The following is a 20,704-nucleotide window of genomic DNA, read 5'->3' on the forward strand; positions in this document are numbered from 1 at the left end:
TCGATTTGAAAAATTCTTTCGTTGTTTGATAGCCCATTTATCGAGGAAGGCTATAGGCTATATATATCATCACACTACGACCAACAGGAGTGGAGCCACGCGGATGAAATGGCGGGGAGTAGCTAGTCTACACTAATATTATAAAGAGGAAAACTTTGTTTGTTTGTTTGTTTGATTGTAATGAATAGGCTCATAAACTACTGGACCGATTTTGATGAAATTTGGCACAGACAATCTTTAGACCCTGAGAAAGACCATAAGCTACCTTTTATTGCGAAATATGTAGCACGGGCGAAGCCGGGGCGGACCGCTAGTAAAATATATGATTGATGACAATACATCAGTGAAGGTTCTGTATATTTATGTTAGAGCTGATACCGAGCAATTTAAATCCTACTAATATTATAAAGGCGAAAGTTTGTAAGTATGGATGTATGGATGTATGGATGTTTGTTACTCTTTCACGTAAAAACTACTGAATGGATTTGAATGAAACTTTACCACAATATAGCTTATACATCAGAATAACACGTAGGATAGGTTTTATCCCGGAAATCCCACGGGAACGGGAACTATGCGGGTTTTCCTTTGAAAACGCGGGCGAAGCCGCGGGCGGAAATCTAGTATTTAAATATTTTAATATTGTGGAGTCAAATAAATGTTTCTTTCTTTCTTTCTTTAAAACTACACTATGGCTTGCTTGAATAATATGAGAATTTTGTAAATATTATTATCAGTCGTATGTCAACGTTGATTGTTGATATTATAATCATAATGTTGATAAGTTAGTCGCAATTAAATCAAGAAACAAAAGGCACGTACTTTTACCAGACTTTATTGAAATTATTCATTTTATGATAATGTAGTGAATATATTTTCGTTTGAAATCTATTCTTTATTACATTTGTGGTATTCTGTCAAATACTGTAAAGATTGAAAACCTATTGTTGTTAAGCTATTGGATAGCTTCTATCGCGGGCCTTGAGCGCGGGGACCGAATCGAGAAATTCCGTAAAGAAAAAACCTCACGCTCACCCATTGAGATAATATGAATATGGAGCAGACACCACGAACAAAATCTGTGCGCCAAGCGCGGCGGCGCGGGGCGCGCGAATGGCGGCTAGACAGTCATAGATTATGCGATGTCACTGACTCACCGCTATAGAGGCGACACTTTGTTTCATTCTGTCTATTTTATTGGGTGCCACTCATTACATGCATGTTGACTTGAAATTTTCTTTGTACTTACTTAATATTTATTTTAGGTATAAACTGACTTTACTTAATTTTAATTGTTATTTTTTATATTTAATTTTTCTGTGATTTTATGTATGTTTCTTTGATTATTATTATTTGTGATATGTCAATTTTATATTTTATGATTGTGATTTATATTTCATATTATGTGTATTAGTGATTTTTGTGGGTCTTTGTTACTCTTAAATAAAGAATTTATTATATTATTATTATTTACTACGCGGGGCTAACAATATCTGGCATATAATATAGGATGATGTAAATAGTGACGTCATATGGTATAATTTAATTTTTTTCGCGTTTTAGGTTCAGTCAGGGCTATGGGAAGTTTCATTCCTTACAAAGTGAGCCTTTTTTAGAAAAAAATAAAATAAAAGCCGTTTATTTTTTTTTCCTCAGAACATGTTCCCGGCTCAGAAATTGCTTGTATTGCCAATACTATTGTAGCACACCTTCGGCTAAAATAAATAATAATAATAATAATGTTAGTGATGGCTAAAATAATATTTTATTTGTTATACAAATCCGTAAAATTTTATTATTATTACTAACATCAATACAAGGAACAGCAGACTTCTTTAGAAAACGCCTTCCCGCTTTTGTGGTATATTTATCCTCATCGCGAAAATGCAATGAACAGACGCAAGTTCTATCGGATGGTAACCAGGTTTCTTCACTGCGGTTGTTTTGGACAAATTTTACCCATTTTTCCCTTTCTTCACGGCCCAGACATGGAAACCTTGAATAGAAAAAATATTAAATTTTACTTATCTCTGAACTAGAGGTCGGCCCCGGCTTCGCCCCATATTTCGCAATAAAAAGTAGCCTATGTTCTTTCTCAGGGTCTAAAGATTGTCTGTGCCAAATTTCATCAAAATCGGTCCAGTAGTTTATGAGCCTATTCATTACAATCAAACAAACAAAGTTTTCCTCTTTCAAATATTAGTGCAGATAAATAAATAATAATTCAATTATACCTACGCTCCAGTCAGTAGCTTATACAATATCAATTTAAAACTTGATTAAAATCAATTAACAAAAAAAAATTGGTGATTAAGTAATTGATTTTCATATAACATGATTTTATGATTTCTAAATATGTAAAATTATTATTTTATACTATAAAAATATACGCCAGCAAATATTACTAACAACACTTATTTCATGCCCAATGTCATATCTTAAATTTTTAATCTATGACAAAATGTCGCCCGCCAAAAATTTTGCTCTAACTAAGTTTTAAAAATTATTATCTAGTTACTTACTGATGAAAAGTTATTCCTTTGCACTTTTCCGTATTATTTGTATTATTTGTGCAATATCGTAACACACACGTAGGCATATTTGATGCGTTTCACTTTAAAACAAATAAAAAATGAGCGTGACGTTCGCGCCAATGAGCGGAGCAAGCGACTGAGTGCAGTTACGCCAGATGACGTATGTTGAGCGGAACATATGTGATGTAGGCGGTATCGTCTCCATATTCATATTATCTCAATGCGCTCACCACTCCTTGGGGCGTAGGTGTGGCTTGAAGGCATAGCATGCAATAGCGCAACCGCCCCACTCCCCGAGTGACACACGTCGTTTTTTTATGTAAAATATCTTTATTTAAATTTTAAGGCGATGGAGGATGGCCAAGGTCGATACGGACCGGAGTGCGATTGGTGGTCACTTGGTAAGTTATTTATTTTATGCTATTACTTTTTATTATATTATATGTATCTATACATATAATAAATCTGTAGAAAGGTCAATTCTGTACATTGAAAATATTGAAAAAATAAATAGCAGGGGGTGTTACTGGGTCGATACCAAGCCCAAATATGTGATTAAAAAATTTTTTGTCTGTCTGTCTGTCTGTCTGTATGTTCAGGCATCACGTGAAAACTAGCGGTTCGATTTCGATGAAACTTGGTATAATTATACCTTATTATCCTGGGCATAAAATAGGATACTTTTTATCCCAGAAAAATACGTAGAAAAAAAAATAAATCTTAATTTTTCTTAATTTTTCCGCGCGGACGGAGTCGCGGGCGGAAGCTAGTAAATAATAAACCAGTGCTATTGCTTAATGCCATTTTCAGAAACATATTATGTAAAAAAAATCGATGTTACAGATAATGTACAATTTTAAAATTTAAAATAATTTAAATTTTTATTGAATGTATTTCAAATGATGCTTAAATATACATCTTTTATGTATCTACATTATTGTATTTGATTGAAAATTAAAGGTTACTTACAGTACTACGAAACAAAGTAGATTACATCTTACATAATATAACTTACTTTTAAAATACTTTAGTTTCAGTTCAATTGTTATTTTCCCATCTTTCATTAAATTATTATTTTTAAAGGTGTGTGCATGTACGAAATGCTATTCGGCGAGACGCCATTTTACGCGGAATCTTTGGTGGAAACATATGGAAAGATAATGAATCACGCTCGTTGCTTCCACTGCCCGCCGCCCGATGAACACGCGGCACAGGTTCGTGTTAAACACTTACACTTATACTTACACCAAGGCTTGGTGTGTGACACTTATAAGTGACACATGACTCGTACAGATACTGGCACTATCCTTGACACTGACACGACCTTGAACAATCGCACACACTCTGACGCTAATAGTAAAATTAAAAGTAACATTGAACACTAAAAGCGGCCGTACATGGACTGCTTCAAGCAGTTAAACCGACGGCTTGAAGCAGCGACTGCGCGTTGAACTATACACATTCATTCACTGCCGTCCACCTGACTGACGCTCTAACACTTGCGTTCACAATTCACATCGATTTGAACTGTCACCAACATTAACACTAACATTAAAAATTACAAGGAATCTTCCGCAGAATCTTTAATGGAAACGCACGGCAAGACGCTCACTTACACTAAAATTTACGCTTCCATTGACACTAATATTAACACTAACATTGACATTTGCATTAAAATTAACATTCAAATTTCAAACTTAAAATTGTATGAATGTATAATAAGATTGTTTTATCAACAGGTGTCGGAGGAAGCGAAGGATTTGATCCGTAGACTGATTTGTGCGTCTGAGACGAGATTAGGCAAGAACGGGATACAAGATTTTAAGGTAATAATATGCTTCTTGAAAAAAAAAGATCTTTCTTTCTAAATAAACACATTATACAGGGTTAGTTTTCAATGACCAGCCAAAATTTAAAATAAAGATCTAGATATTAAACCGAAGGTACATTTGCAATGACCGCCTCCTTGGTACAGTGGTTGACGCGTGCGCGTAGAACCGAGGGGTCCTGGGTTCGATTCCCAGTGGAGACGAAGAAAAAAAAATGTCTCGGTCTGGCAGGACACAGAAGGCTGATCACCTACTTGTCCTTAAAGAAAATCGATCAGTGAAACAGATGTATAATGTATCTGCCCCTTACCCCACTTGGGGACATGGGACTTCACACACACACATTTGTAATAGCATTCATTTGAAAATGTCTTAAAAATTTCCTAAATCGTAAACACCGCCAGAATCAATGCACTTGTGTACGTGCGCGTATCGCCAAATTTATGTGTGTGCTAACTTCTACCTATCTAGGTTGTTGAACTGAATTGTGCTTTTGTAATGTCCACACGTTCGCTTTTTAGTGGCGGACAGGAAAGAAATGTATTTTTTTTTTTTTTTTTTTTTTTTTTTTATTTATTATCAAAAACAATAATGTTTACAAATATAAGTGTACAGTTGTGACTTAAAAAACCACTGAGGTTTATAGTGATGTTCGTATTTATATAATGACAATTTCGGTTTAACTGATTAACAATTTTTATAAGTAAAGACTAAATAATGTTTACATAATATGAAGACACATTTTATAACTTTAATATACATAACTACAATTGGGCTATAATTAAAAAAAAAAAGTTTTTTTTTTCATTAGATCTAAAATGTTATCGATTCTGAACCATTTCTGAAAATTTGGCCGGTCATTGAAAACTAACCCTGTATATATTTTTTAACTAACTAACTTTGCCTTTATTTCAAATTGATAACATTTATTTATTCAACTATACTTTTTATATATGCGGTTTTGAATCGTTAAAATATATTATAATTTATAATACATTTTTACTACTCGTATAGGAGGTATCAACGTTGACAAGATAGAATTTTAGTATAGTTGGTTCTTTGATATGCTGTTTCTCTTGCTATTTCGGTTAGAGTCCGGGCTGTCTGGCTGGCCGCAGTGGTTGCGTTTATTAGTGCGCATCTTATCTGCACAGGAAAATATCCTTAATTTAAAGTCATTTTTTAACGCGTAATTTTTAATCTTTTTTTTTCAACCACTGCGGCCAGCCAGACAGCCCGGACTCTAACCGAAATAGCAAGAGAAACAGCATATCAAAAACCCAACTATACTAAAATGATTTTTTTTTAAAACGTTGGTAGCTCCCGTACCATACGGTTTGGAAATAATAGTAAAATCAATTCTGATGTTTCAAAATGTACTATTTTATCGTCATATAATATTAATTCTTTTAATAACTTTGAATTAAACATTGAGATAATATTACTACGTATGGAGGAGACACCACGAACAAAATCTGTGCGCCATTTTTTTGCTCTAAGTTTTAAAAATTATTATCTAGTTAGGTACTTACCGATGAAAAGTTATTCCTTTGCACTTTTCCGTATTATTTGTGTTATTTGTGCAATATCGTAACTCACACGAAGGCATATTTGATGCGTTTCACTTTAAAACAAATAAAAAATGAGTGTGCAGTTACGCCATATGGCGTATGTTGAGCGGGACATAAGTGATGTAGTCGGTGTCGTCTCCATATTATGTATATCTCAATGGAATTAAACTCCATTTTCAACTTCCAGACACACCCATGGTTCAGTGGTGTCGAATGGGACGCGATCAGAGAGGCTAGTGCGCCGTTCGTTCCCGATGTGGCGAGTCCAACTGACACTTCCAACTTTGACGTGGATGATACTGATATACGGTGAGTTTGATGTAGTTGAGAAATTCAAAAAAGGGAAAAAATTCGATCACGACCCGGATTCGAACCCGCGTCTTTCGTCTTGTCTTGCGCAGGTGTCGGTTCATGTAAATTTAAATGATTCTTGACACAAAATACACAATGGTTTTAATAAATTAAATTAATGCAAAGTGTAAAAAAGTATAAAAATTGTATACAGTTTATTGAAAGTGTCCAAAATTCCTAATACAATTGTAAATGTATTGATTTAAATCAATATACAACAGTCTATAACATAAGCCAGATTAAACCACCTTTTATTTATAACTAGCTGCTCGGCGCGGTTTCACCCCCGTGGCTCCGCTCCTGTTGGTCGTATAGTGATGATAATATAGCCTTCCTCGATAAATAAGCTATCCAACACCGAAAGAATTTTTCAAATCGGACCAGTTGTTCCTGAGATTAGCGCGTTCAACCAAACAAACTCTTCAGCTTTATAATATTATTGTATAGATTTATACTTTTTATTGTGTGCTTTATTAAAAAAAGAGCGTGTGTGCTGGGCACACGTGTCAGAAAGGAATCGTTTTTAACGAGATTACCTAAATCGTCGCCTTACTTCATGACATGACGGTATTGCCATGACGCGACCTTTTTATTTTTTTTCTACGCGCCTAAAGAAGTTTCACTTCAATTGTACATCAATTATATATTTCAATATTTTAATATATTTTCAGGTTATCAGAAGCAGTACCACCACCATCGGCCTCGTCAGCTTTCTCCGGACTGCACTTACCGTTTATAGGATTTACATTCACAGCGGGTTCGAGATTGAGCGATCTGGGTGCACCCACACCGTTGAGTCCAGCTAAGAATGCACCGAGTCAGGTAAATAATTAATCATATAGAGAATTATTTAAATTAAACTTAAGTCTAATACAGGTTATATAAAGATGGAAAGATACACTTACATTTTATGTTCGGTTTTGGGTGCTTTTGCTAATAGACCGGGAGATACTGACACAAAATTTCGAGTCATTTGTAACAGGATGGCGGTTCTACAGGGTTCTTAGTACACAATGACAAAAAGAAAAACGATGGTGTGAACGCTGGTACCGGCGGCTTAGTCGCGTGGGCGTTAGTCGAACTCGTCGGAAAATAGCGAAAGTCAAACGATTTGTAACAGTATGGCACTTATTTTTCCTGTAAGTTTGAGGATCAACGAATATAAATACAAAATTTCAAAGATCTAGGTGTTGGAAATCTTCACTTATATAAATTAATACTAAATTAATTTTTCAAGTATGACAGCACTTTTTCCCCCTACTAGAAGTATGGCAAATATAATAATGGTCACATTTTATCAAATACTCTCCAAAAATCCAAATGCAATACTGGTACAAAAAGTTTGGCGAAATAATTTTTTTTTTGCAGATTTTCGGTGGTATGGCGACCATTTGGAATCGTCCGAAAAGTATGGCATGGCGATTTTCGTAAATGGCTGCACGACGATGGTTACCTGTGCAAAAGTTAGCCTGATACAAATGGTTGAATAATTGTTTTATTTAAATCAACACATTCGCGTCAGTATGGCGGGCTGTAAGTCACACCGGAAAAGTATGGCATGACACTACCGCTTACTTCTTTTTTATGGGCTATCGGTAAATTCTAAAATTTTTGTGTTACAAATCGTTTGACTTTCGCTATTTTTCCGACGAGTTCGACTAACGCCCACGCGACTAAGCCGCCGGTACCAGCGTTCACACCATCGTTTTTCTTTTTGTCATTGCGTACTAAGAACCCTGTAGAACCGCCATCCTGTTACAAATGACTCGAAATTTTGTGTCAGTGTCTCCCGGTCTATAAGGGGTAAATTTGAATTGTTATATCATTTAAAAACATAATAAACTGCAAAAAGTACGGATTCTATTCATCTGAAAAGATCAAGTTTTCAATAAGAAAATAATGTCTGAAATCGTCGCGTAGTTACGTTTAATTGTAACTTACAAGAAACTAGCTTTCCGCTCGCGGCTTCGCCCGCGTTTTCAAAGAAAAATCCGCATAGTACCCGTTCCCGTGGATTTTCGGGGATAAAACCTATCTTATGTGTTAATCCTAGTTACCATCTATATGTTTGCTTAATTTCATTGTAATCTGTTCAGTAGTATTTGCGTGAAAGAGTAACAAACACACGCATACACATCCATCCTCACAAACTTTCGCATTTATAATATGACTAGAATAAACTTCTTACTTCTTGTATTAATACAGATGGATGATTTTATTACAATGTGTAAAATTAATATATTTAACCAGCTTTCCGCCCGCGGCTTCGCCCGCGTTTTCAAAGAAAAACCCGCATAGTTCCCGTTTCCGAGGGATTTCCGGGATAAAACCTATCCTATCTCTCAAGTTGGATCGAACTGCACATGGTGTGCGAATTTTATTATAATTGGCTAAGTGCTTTAGGAGTCCATTGAGGACAAACATTGTGACACGAGATTTATATATATTTAATTAATATATTAATATATTTCAGGCGCCATCAAACGTGGGTGAGAGAGCAGCGTTAAAAGCACTAGAGCGTGAGAATGCTTTACTAGCTCATACTATAGCGGAGTTACGGGCTGGATTAGGGGAAGGAGGTAGGGACATTTGATTCATTTATTTGATTCATTTATTCATTCATTCAGGGAAGATTTTACAATATTTGGTTAGAACTTCCAGTATTACACAATAATATAAAATATGAACAAATGTAAAAATGTCACTTTTAAAGCATTAAAAGACGGGCAATTTGAACACATTTTAAAAAAGATTTTTAAAAGAAATTATTAATACAGGAAAATCAGTCTTTTTCATTATTTTTACCATGCGAAAGAAAATATGTATAAGAATTATTTGAATCTATATTTTATGTGTAATCAATACATTTCGATACATAATTCATAGTATTTTTACAGATATTCATAGTGTTAAAATATATTTTCGTTTTGCAGAAGATATGACACAATTAAGGGAGGAATTACAAACAGTCAAAAAGAGGAATTCCGAATTGGAGACGCAGGCGAAACGGTTCGAGCAAATCACGTCTAATAATACCGCACAGGTAATGTTTATATTATTGTATTTAATTAAATTTTCACTTGGTAAAAGGCTTTCTACAATGCTCTCAATTTACAAAGTTCTCAAGTTAAGAGTAAAACATTATTTATAGGATATTTTTTTCATTTATCACACTTTTATATATCTGTTTGTAAGTTTATTGACTTCATAGACTCGATTATAACCCATTTTAAAAGGACAGGACAAATTTAATTCAAACTTTGTACACTTATCAGTTAATTAATGTTTATGTATATTTTATGCGTGTTCTATAGCTTTTTTCAAACTATATAATATGTTATTAAACAACGCATTTTTTTCCCTTATATACATATTATCAAAATCAAACAAACCTCTGAAGTACTTTGAAAAACTAAATCGATAAAATGCACTATAATTTATATAAAAATCATTATTTTCAGGATGCATCATCGCTATCGCAACAAGAGTTAGTGTCGAAACTTCGAGAACTGGAGCTAGTCATAGAGACGCTCACGGCTGAGAAGGAGGAGCTTTTGAAGGATAAAATCGATTCCGTTGAGAAGTTGCGATTGCAGGTTTGTTTGTTTGTTTGTGTGAGTGAGTGTTGGAAATGGAGAGCATGATAATAGTTGTTAGTTTTTTTGAAGTGAATAGAATAATCAATAATAGATGTTTATCTAAATTTTTCGCAAGGTTTAAATGCTTCTCAATTCGTCTGGAACTTTTATTAGATGCTGGATAAAGAAAGTTTTATTTACTAATTAATTTAAAAAGTAAAATTGTAATCGTTTTATTTAATTAGCATCGTTTTGTATGTACACACAGATAATAAATAAAGTCAAGGACTTTGTAAAAATAAAAAACCCATTGTATGATGATTTGTACCCTACATTATTATTAATTATTATCTAGAAATAAATATTCATTTATTTTGTGTTCCTTATATTATCATGGTTAAATACTTAAAAAATATATGTAAATAATGTTATTTTTTTGTATTTTTTAGGATAAGGAGCTAGCGGACGCGGTCACACAGCGCAAGCTAGCTATGACCGAATACAGTGAAGTTGCCGACAAATTGGCCGAATTGCGACAGCAGAAACACAAACTTAGCCGACAGGTGGGGGTTAAAAATATTATAATCTATTATAGTGTCAATAAAAAATTTGTATGCGGCTGTAAAATATTGTTAACCTGTTATTTAGAGTGAAGGGCTGAAGGCTGTTCCTATTCTTATATTATTTAGGTATCAAATTTTCTTTATGCTTTTAAGTTGAAATATAAAGTTTTTCCTTTGCTGTCTTATGAAATTCAATTGATTATTTTTAGGCCGTAGGAGTCAAAGCCACATCTACCAGGCAACCTTAAAAACATATTCATATGTTTTTTATATCTCTAAACATATTGATATATTTTTAATTTGTATAAAAAAAAAAAACATCAATTAAATTTCAAATCCAAAATAACAATGGCCATAACTTCAATCAAATTAATATTTATTCCACCAGGTTCGAGACAAAGAAGAAGAGTTAGAAGTGGCAATGCAAAAGATAGACGCGTTACGACAAGACATAAGAAGAGCTGATAAGGGACGGAGGGAGATGGAGGCGAGACTCGAAACAGCTGTCGCGGAGGCTACTAAGGTAAGCTTATTTTCTTTTTCATGTCTCAAACTATCTTTGTACCAAATTTTATCTAAATCGGTTTAGTGCATATTTAATATTGCGTATATAAAATACTTTTGCATTTATAATATTACGTACATATAATAATACATATTTAGTACTGTGTACAAAACAGTTTGTTTAGAGCGAACAAAAAAAAAATTACACACTATAACATAGTTTTGTGCATTTTATATCAGTAAGTACATACAATATTTTATCCTCTTCTAAAAAAGATCCCACAATTGATCTATTTGCAAAAAAATCGCGATAACATAAAATAAACATAAAAAATATAATTAATAACAGGAAAGAAAGTTACGTGAGGAATCGCTCCGCTTACAACGCGTCGAACCGCCCAGCGCTGTTGCAGATGTGGCCAAATTGCAAGCTGATATCGAAGCGCTTGAGGTAAAGTCGTAAATATATTATGTGTGTAGATATGTGATAATGTGGAAGTTTTGTAGAATTGATTTGGTTTATAGATGTGTTATCCTAATGCAAAAGAGATAGGTGTAAGAATAAACTTCATTATACATAGGTATATAAAAAAAATTGAAAAATATTGATTTGAAAACGCGATCGAATTACAATTTCAAGAGGATCAGTTAGTCAATCATTATCTTAGAATACAGCTTTTAATACATAATATCATGTATAATAATTAGTCTCGTGATTAATGGAAATTCCATAAATTTTTGCTTATTTGAAACTTAACAAAATGTTTTTTTTTGTTTTATTTGATAACAAGTGCTTCCAGTTAGTCTCATTCCAATTTAAAAGTTTACTTTTGTGTTTATAAATAATCTTTTCTTAATATTTTTCTTATATTTTCATAGGCTCAATACGCGGAATCTCTAGCTCAACAACAAGCGCGCTACGCGAGCGAGGTGTCCGCTCTGCGCGAGCAACTGCACGAGACTGACGCTCTGCGGTCCATGCTCAATAGAGAGGTAATGTGCGACTACCCACATTTTGTTGGAAATTATATTGTAGGGTGATATATTGTAGATTTTAGAACGATGTTCCTTATCGCGCGTTGTGAAAGGGGGCTGGACGGAAAAAATTATTGCGAAAAGTTGTCACGACACTTTTTACTGGAGTTGTGCGGCGTGCGCGTGGCTCTCTGTCTGTCTCTCTCTAACTTAACACTTCGTTCCATCCGGATGTCCCTTGACATCGCTCAAGTTTTTTTTTAAACGTGCAAATTTTAATGAAGGTGAAGTATGGTATTTTAGTTTTATAGCATTTTTAAATATAATTTTTAAAGAATCAATCGCAGAAATAAAAATATTCTTTAAATGAATCTTATTATTTTTGGCTATCTATCGAAATGGTAGCATTGTTTCAAAATATTTACATGCAAATTTTAACGCTTCAAGTATGTTTTTGGGATATTTCACACGAAGCTGATACAGAAAAAAAGAATGAGGATTCCGATTTCAGTTATTAACTGTTTTAGACAAAATTGTTTTCTATATTCCTAACACCAAAATAAATTACTTCACAGTTACAAACATCAAAGGAAAAATTGGAGAATCGTCGGTTAGAACAGCTTACAGATAGCGAAGATAAACAAATGCTCATCAATGAAAATAGGAAGCTTGCTAAGGATTTGGATGCTGTGAGTTTAGTTTTTCATCTATACTAATATTATAAAGCTGAAGAGTTTGTTTGTTTGTTTGTTTGAACGATCTAAACGAGCTAATCTCAGGAACTAAAGGTCCAATTTGAAAAATTCTTTTGGTTTTAGATAGCCCATTAATTGAGGAAGGCTATTATAGGCTATATATCATCACGCTAATACCAAAAGGAGTGGAGCACTGCGGGTAAAACCGCAGGGCACAGCTAGTAAAATATTAACTAGTTTCTGTTACGTTTAATATTACTACTTAACATGACTACTATCTAGTTTATAATTACAGAAAAATATATCCAAATTTAGACTGTTCAACATAATTCTTGTGACAGTCAGCGAGGAAAGAAATGTCAACTTTATATGCTGTTATTTTTAACTTTAATATTGCATTTCGTTATTAGTTAGATTTGATTGGGTACTTGTGTATTTTGTTACATATTGGTGACTATCTCTATGAATTCTAAATTATTGAACATAAAAGTTTCTTTTTTTAGCATAAAAAATGGAGTCAGGCATTCGAGTTTGCTTCGTGTTTGTGATATAAATATTATTTTTGTACTATGATACAAATTAATCCCAAACTCTTAAACATAGATGGCAGAAAATGGACGGCGTTGGCAAGCCGAGAGGAGACAGCTAGAGATGGAGTTGGAAGAGTTGCGCGCGAAGAGAGACACGATGCAGCACTGGGAGACGCAGGTGTGTTCTCTTATCTTCTTTTTCTCTTGTTAGCAATAGGAAATAGATAAAAAAAAATATGAAATGTAAAATTTTACGGTACATTTTTATTTTTTTTTTAGAAATATACTTATTCGTCAAATATTTGTACTGTTTCCGGCAATAATGTTGTTGTAGCTTATAAAAATTTTAAATTGTAAGAAAATTAACTTTTGAAATTTTCTTACAATTTTAACTACTTGTAAGTTTATATTACATCACATACACTTCGAAGTGTACAAAAATACATTTTATGCAGAAAAAAATATCCTCTTTTTCGTGCAGTCGGTTAAAGTATTTATATTTGTAACAGATCGCAGACATAATAAGATGGGTGGCAGACGAGAAAGAGGCTCGGGGATACTTGCAAGCGTTGGCCACTAAGATGACAGAGGAGTTGGATTATTTGAAACACGGTGAGATTTTATAATAATTTTATTTTTACAGCATCTAAATCATTTACTGCGTAAAGACACGATTCATTTTCAAACAATTATAAACCTTATGTCAATGAAACAAGGTTTAATTTAAGATAGCAACTGTTAAACATTTTGTTAAATGGTGTTGTATGCATGTTGTATGTATCAATTATTTCTGTATGATATTTTACAATCTCTTTTATTATTATATTCATGTCCATTTGATTTAATATCTGGGTTATTCTAACCTTTTGTGTTTCTATATTTTGCATCACACATCATTCGCTTCATGAACTGTCACGTTTGTTATATTAGTGTAGTTTGCTGCCACACATAAACTTGACATGGTTTTGGTGTAGTCTGTGAAAATGTACTACATTGATATTAATATTATAGTTTTATCCCATTTAAATGCTTTTTATGCTTTTTTTTTTGCTTTTAATCGACATGTACTACATTTGTATGTGCGTAATAGTGTGCTTGACTTTTGATTATTGTTCGTTGTCATAGCAACCGCGTCCCGCACTTCCGCGCCGGCCTCACCAGGCGCAGGGCCCGGCGTGGGGCCCCCAGCCCTAGGGCCCGGCGGGGGGCCCCCGGGGCCCGGCGGCTGGCGCAACCGCCGCTCGCAGAAGGTCGACAAGATGGAGATACTCACGCTGCAGTCGTCGCTGCACTCGGAGATACAGGCCAAACAGGCGGTCGGCGAGGAGCTCAGTCGTACCCGGGCGGAGTTACTGGCCAGTCAGAGGTGAGCATGTACATACACATCCTACTACTACTATAAAGGCGAAAGTTTGTATGGATGTATGGATGTATGGATGTTTGTTACTCTTTTATGTAAAAACTACTGAATGGATTTGAATGAAATTTAGCACAATATAGAGGGTAACTTGGATTAACACATAGGATAGGTTTTATCCACTATGCGGGTTTTTCTTTGAAAACGCGGGCGAAGCCGCGGGCGGAAAGCTTGTACATAATATATAACGCATTCAAACACGTAGAGATGCGTATACGCACGCACATGCATACGTACATCTGCGTACGTGAATGTGCACGCGCATGCTATCCTTGTTCTAACGAAAAACACTATATTTCCAGGGGGTTACTATTAAATGTATTTTTAAACTTTTTCTAACAAAAATTACACGTTTTTATTTATTTTTCAGGGAGCTATTGGAAACTCGACAACGCCTGGACACGCTAGCGCACGACATGAAACGCAAGGAGCAGCACATACGCGACATGCAGGCCAAGCTCGACCAGCCGCAGCACGGGCACAACTCCTGTGAGTATATTCACGCGGACACACAGACAGACAAACATACACACGCAAACTCCTACCAACATATACGCACACATCCGCGCAGCAAGTCATATCTACGGAGGAAATAGCACGCAAACGTATACACGCACGCACGCAAACACGTGCGCGGATAGACATTTTTATTTCGTTCGAATTTTTGTTAGAGTAGCCTTCTTTCTTCTTTTTTCTCAGAAAAGTTTTTTTTTTTACATATTATTTACAATGAGACCTACCGACACATAAAATGTATATGTATTAACATGTTGTAAACAAGAATGAAACATTAAATAACACTGTACGACAGTGTGCAATTTATTTTATGACAAAATACATTTTTGTCTTCTATTTCACTCGAACTCTTTTCCAAATTTCATCAAAATTGTTTTAGTTTGTTAGTTTTGCATTTAAAGCATAATAAGTGATTTGTTATAAGCTTTCCATCGAGTGTACATTTAATTAATTAAAAAAACATTGTCAGATCATTTAAAATTAGCTCCAGTCCTTTATATAAATTAGTATTTTCTCACAGGGAGCTAATACGCATCCCGAAATAGTGACATTTATCGATATGAAACTCATTATTAGTATGGGGTACTTCAAGGAAGGGTCTTGGGTCCAATCTTTTTCATATGCTATATTTATGAATTGTTTTCTTAAAGGTTCGATTTTAACCACCAAATAAGTTTGACAGAAAACACATTTTGACAGTGCCACTCTCAAATACACGGATGCATTCTTGCTATAAGAATTTTAATTCCTTTATAATTTTGGTTCTAGTATGTTTTTCACATATTCTAGGTATCTTTTAGTACACGCTTAGTTGGTCTTTATTTTACAAGTACTTTTTTTGCATTTTCTTTTCTTGGGGTAGAATGGGTTTTTTAATAGCGTTACTTTCAGGTGGGACACCGACATGTTTTCCTATATCACTACCGGATAAATTACGTATTAAGAGATCTCGATATAGAAATAGACATTTGAATTAATTTTATGATTCTATAGTTTTTAAACTACACATTTTGAAATACTCCTTATTGCATAGTAGTTAGGGTTGAAAATTAATTTATCTCAAATGAAGCTTCGATTAATAAACGTATTTAAGAATCAATATTTTTTATTTTATTTCTGTCCTATTTGATAATAATATTATGTCTAGATATACAATGCACAATTTTTATGTCTATTTTTGGTATATTATGATGGGTATTTTTAGTTGTATGTGTTCTTTATTATAAGTATTTATTTTACAGCACAGTGTGTATAAATAAGACGTTTATTTAGTGCACCTTTTCTTTTTGTTCTCGTTACATGTTACCGCACAATCCCACCCAATACACACACGAAACGTGAAACTAACCGGGAAACCATCCCATCTAATGTCAAAATGGAATGTTGGGATCCACAAAGTCAAACGTCGTCCGCGACGAAAAAAACGAAAATAAACTTGTCTCTGCCTTTATGGACTCTATGGTACATGCGATGCGTTGTCTGTGAATTCCAAATTGGAACTGTGATTTTCGAAATACGAACGTCGTTTGTGATTTAAAAAATTCAAATTGTTATTGGGGCCAAAACGCATTTTGTATTGCATTTAACGCGTTGGACGCGTGGTTTTTTCTTAATTTTAATTCTTATATTTTACTTTTTTTTTTGTTTTCAACCCGTGCTATCTTATTGTGTTTTTTTTATCTGCATTGTGTTGTTCGTGATGACAGTTCGCGCGTGGTATAGATCGAACATACCTCTACCGTACTTGTTTTTTGGCGTGACGTCATGTATATGGGGTGTTGCTATTTTAGTTTACCATCAGATTTACGGCTAATACATGAAATTTGCAATTCGATCGGTGTATATTTTAATGTTCGAATTTTAGCAATCACTGATATTTTTATTTTAATCATATTGATGTTTTATTTTGAATCAAATTGTATTATGCTCAACTGATTGACATACGGCTGAGTGAAATTATTTTATTTCGTAAGAAATGGCCGTTTGCAAAGCGACTCAATATCTAGTCTACATATTTTAATCTAGTCCCAAAGAACGCTATTACCAAAGATCTTATTCAAATAACCTTTACCACTCGAACTAGTCATTTTTTTGTTTATTTTAATTTTTATTTATTCGTGTCAATTATCTTTAAATGTTCTTAATTTAAACACAACACGTGCGTAGGTTTTTATAAAGGTTGCCAGTATTTTAGTGTAGTTTTTCCACAATTTACGAATTTTGAAATCCACCCACCGAAAATAAATCTGTTTTTATTCATCCATTTCATTAAGTATTAAATAAAAATAGACCCTACTGTATAGATTTTAAGGTTGTGTTTAAAACAAGAACTTTATTTTATGCAACATGACAACACAGTGCAGAATTGCCATAGTTTAGATACTTTTTAGATCAATTTTAGAATCTCAGTTCTTGTATATTATTTATTTCTTTAGTTGGTGTCATCTTTTTTATTTACCAGTGCGTAAAGAGTATAGCATTTTAACAATTAAATTAATAATTTTACACTAATTATTACTAAGATGACACTAACTTGTGCTGTTACTGTTTAAAGGCATTTTTTTATTATTTATTACTTTTATTTTACGATACCTATAAGTTGGATACTTAAGTTGGCAATTGCTCGGTTACCATAATGTATACTTAAGGTTTATAAGCGACATACTACTAAAAAAAGATGAGCCTTAAAATCTACGGTGCAACTAGTGCCTTAACATATATGAACGTCTTTTAAGTTCGAAATGCAAGGAATTATGTACTTAAATTATATATGCATAAGGTTTATATTTCTAAATAATCGTTGTACATGCAAATAATTGCCAGCTTCAGTAAGTCGACTGTTGACGTCTCTAATCTTTGGTTAGTCTGTTATTTTAAGAGGATTATTTACGCATTTAATTTTTTTTTGTTAGCTTTGGTACCGTCATATGTGTGACGATGGCGATTTTGTATAAGCAAGGTGTACAAATGTGCAATATGTACAGAACCTATATGATATTAAACCTATTGTACTGTCCTGTTATTTTGTTTTTTATTATGTTTACCCTAACGTTCCATCAAGTAACTGACATAGGAATGTCGACTTTATTCCCTTGATATTAAAGTTAGTTTTGGTTGACTTTACTATAAATGGATACGATATTGAAATTTGAACTTTATTACCTTTAAAATAAAGTTGTAATTTCGCAAGCAGCCAGGCAGGGATCGACGAAATCTACATATTGGAGCGGCAAAGAAGAGAACGGTTCGTGCTTTTGGCTAAATAACTTATAATGTCCTTTAGATTAGAAATTGTGATTGTTTATTTTGTTTTGTCCTCTGTACAATATCTGTTGGTTATGTCAATATTATTATTAGATAGATAAAAAAATTATATTAGATAAAAAAAAATATTTTATTAAGTACTAAATAACATAGGGGTAAAAAGTGTACTTAAGGTATCCTACATGAGATTATATTTTTTGTATGTTTTACAACAGATATTGTTCGTATTTTTAAAGGTTTTTTATTTAATGGATTCATGTCTTTGTGCTGCGTTCTTAGATAATAACATAGTTGTCATATTTCCTATCGTTCCATTGTAAGTACGAGCAAGTGTAAAGAATAAAATTATGTTTGTATGTGTCGTCACTGTTTTGGAGGTCCGTTTTGGGATGGGATTTTTGTTTTGTGTCCGTGTAATTTTTTGTAGGAGGGAAGAAAATTTTGTTTAAGTGTAGTTAAGGACTATGTTAAGTTACTTCTTCAAACTGATTTAAGAAAGAGAATGCTACAAACTATTATAAAAAAAAAATCGTGAATTAATAATTTCACCTGAGTAAATGTAGGTTCGTAATGTATATTGTTCCAATTGATTGATTTCATCTTAATGCTTCTTAAAAGGTTAACAAAATTTGGCACTTCAAATTTGACTCCAAAACAATGACACCTACCCTTTCGGCCATTTTTAATTGTATAGTGGAAACGATTATATACCCCCAAAACATGAAATGCTTCGCTTTTGCTTGAGCTTCCTGCGGTGGCATGGATGTGACAGACCACAGACTATATCACAGATAGCGGAATTTCACCACAGAGTATAAATATAATGATGTCCATTCATAACACCACATAACGCATTATGCGACATGGTTTTATTTTCTTTAACACTTGTTTGTATACGCACATAGGTATTGACTAATCTGTTTTATTGTAAACTACCCTCGTTCTTTTTGTAAACATTCCTGGGATGCGAGTCATTATTTAATATTACTAAATTATATTTTGATTTGTAAAAATATATTTATATTGTGTGGATTGGATTTTAGTAACAAAAATTTTTTTATACACTGTTTATTCATAATGTAATATTTGATATGTCAATAACAATATAAACGTCTAGAAACTTCTACGAACACATGTAGAAATTTCTAGAGCTGCTTGTTTTTTCAAAATTTAACTTGAAAGGCATTGTATATATATATAAATATTGATTCGTATACACGGGATAGTAGTTTGTACAGCGTCTATTGTAATCGTCCAACTTGCATGTCATGCCCCAAATTGTTCACTAAAACATGTCATGTATAGTCGGGTACTTAAGTGTGTGTCTCCTAAAAAGATTTTTGACACCTATTATGTCCTCTCTTATTTAAGGATTATATTTTTCGTGTATGTAAGGGCTTTATCGCACAGTATATTGTATTAAATATATATTATTTGTAGTAAACACTTTAGCACTCGACTGTACACAATCAATTAGTATAGTTTTCAAATATGGTTACCGGTTGGGATTGGTTTATGTGTTTTTCACCCTTAATGTTCATACTTATAAAGTTCATTTTTGCATAGCAATGTAATGTTATAGGTAAATATTATGTGTTTCAGTTTTGGACCGACCACCGTCACAAATGAGCTACTTAGAGCAGTTTCTGAAAGACGCGCCGGCTGAGAGGCATTACGATAATGTCAGTACGATTAACAGCGAGCAGAAGGTATGTTTGTTTGTCATTACGTATATATTTAAATTTATTAGAACGTGTATATTAGTTTGGTAGTTTTAGAGTAGTATGCAGTTCATATATAGATATTTTTGTTTTTTTTAGAAGTATAGTCAATTAAGAATAGAAGTGAAGATGTTTTGGGATAAATTATGAATATTTTTGATGTTTTATAATGATTTTAGTGAGTCAAAACCGAGTCTTAAGGAGTCGGTTACATACAATACAGGTGAAGCTTATAATAGTGTGTTAAAAAAGTGAATAAAATATAACACTATTTAACACAGACAATTATGTGTTAAGCATTTGTTTTATTTTAATAATGAAGTCCATACAGAAATGACGAGCATTGGAACCAGTTATTTTTTTTATATTGACCAATATGAATCAAGCCCGTATAGAACAGTCAAGAAAGTCGGAACCTATACTTTTTATATTCATTAATATTAATCAAGTGATCACCATCGCTTAAGGTCGAGGTTATAATAAACTAAATCACATATTAATTGTGCTCATAATCATGTTATCGAAGTGAAACTTCTTTAGGCGCGTTGTGAGTTAAATTTTAAGGTCTTGTCATGGAGTAAGGCGACGATTTTGGTATCTTTGAATCTTGCCAAAGAAATTTCACTTCTGACACGTGTGCTCGGCACACTATTTTT

The 20,704-nt window shown here is 33.4% G+C and overlaps 1 protein-coding gene and 1 long non-coding RNA gene across 5 annotated transcripts in view; one reads left to right on the plus strand and one right to left on the minus strand.

The window, feature by feature from the left end:
• Nucleotides 1-20,704, plus strand: part of LOC123703891 (serine/threonine-protein kinase Genghis Khan) — a 66,710-nt gene that overhangs the window by 18,901 nt on the left and 27,105 nt on the right. For 3 of the 4 annotated variants that reach the window (XM_045652078.1, XM_045652079.1, XM_045652081.1), the window contains exons 10-28: nt 2,881-2,935; nt 3,618-3,748; nt 4,274-4,360; nt 6,122-6,243; nt 6,957-7,107; nt 8,759-8,864; nt 9,219-9,328; nt 9,747-9,881; nt 10,313-10,426; nt 10,815-10,949; nt 11,280-11,381; nt 11,810-11,923; nt 12,481-12,594; nt 13,204-13,308; nt 13,640-13,742; nt 14,256-14,496; nt 14,918-15,036; nt 18,257-18,307; nt 19,930-20,036. In XM_045652078.1, coding sequence (XP_045508034.1) covers nt 2,881-2,935; nt 3,618-3,748; nt 4,274-4,360; nt 6,122-6,243; nt 6,957-7,107; nt 8,759-8,864; nt 9,219-9,328; nt 9,747-9,881; nt 10,313-10,426; nt 10,815-10,949; nt 11,280-11,381; nt 11,810-11,923; nt 12,481-12,594; nt 13,204-13,308; nt 13,640-13,742; nt 14,256-14,496; nt 14,918-15,036; nt 18,257-18,307; nt 19,930-20,036 — 2,202 coding nt within the window. The remainder of the gene's footprint in view (nt 1-2,880; nt 2,936-3,617; nt 3,749-4,273; nt 4,361-6,121; nt 6,244-6,956; nt 7,108-8,758; nt 8,865-9,218; nt 9,329-9,746; nt 9,882-10,312; nt 10,427-10,814; nt 10,950-11,279; nt 11,382-11,809; nt 11,924-12,480; nt 12,595-13,203; nt 13,309-13,639; nt 13,743-14,255; nt 14,497-14,917; nt 15,037-18,256; nt 18,308-19,929; nt 20,037-20,704) is intronic. The other variant, XM_045652080.1, reaches the window with a different exon arrangement.
• LOC123703903 lies at nt 1,376-2,581 on the minus strand. Its single transcript, XR_006753067.1, has 3 exons — nt 2,523-2,581; nt 1,810-1,996; nt 1,376-1,715 (listed from the first exon to the last, which is right to left on the minus strand). It is a non-coding gene; the product is annotated as an uncharacterized LOC123703903 (long non-coding RNA).

This window comes from Colias croceus, chromosome 27, assembly GCF_905220415.1.
Source record: "Colias croceus chromosome 27, ilColCroc2.1".
Lineage (NCBI taxonomy): Eukaryota > Metazoa > Arthropoda > Insecta > Lepidoptera > Pieridae > Colias > Colias croceus.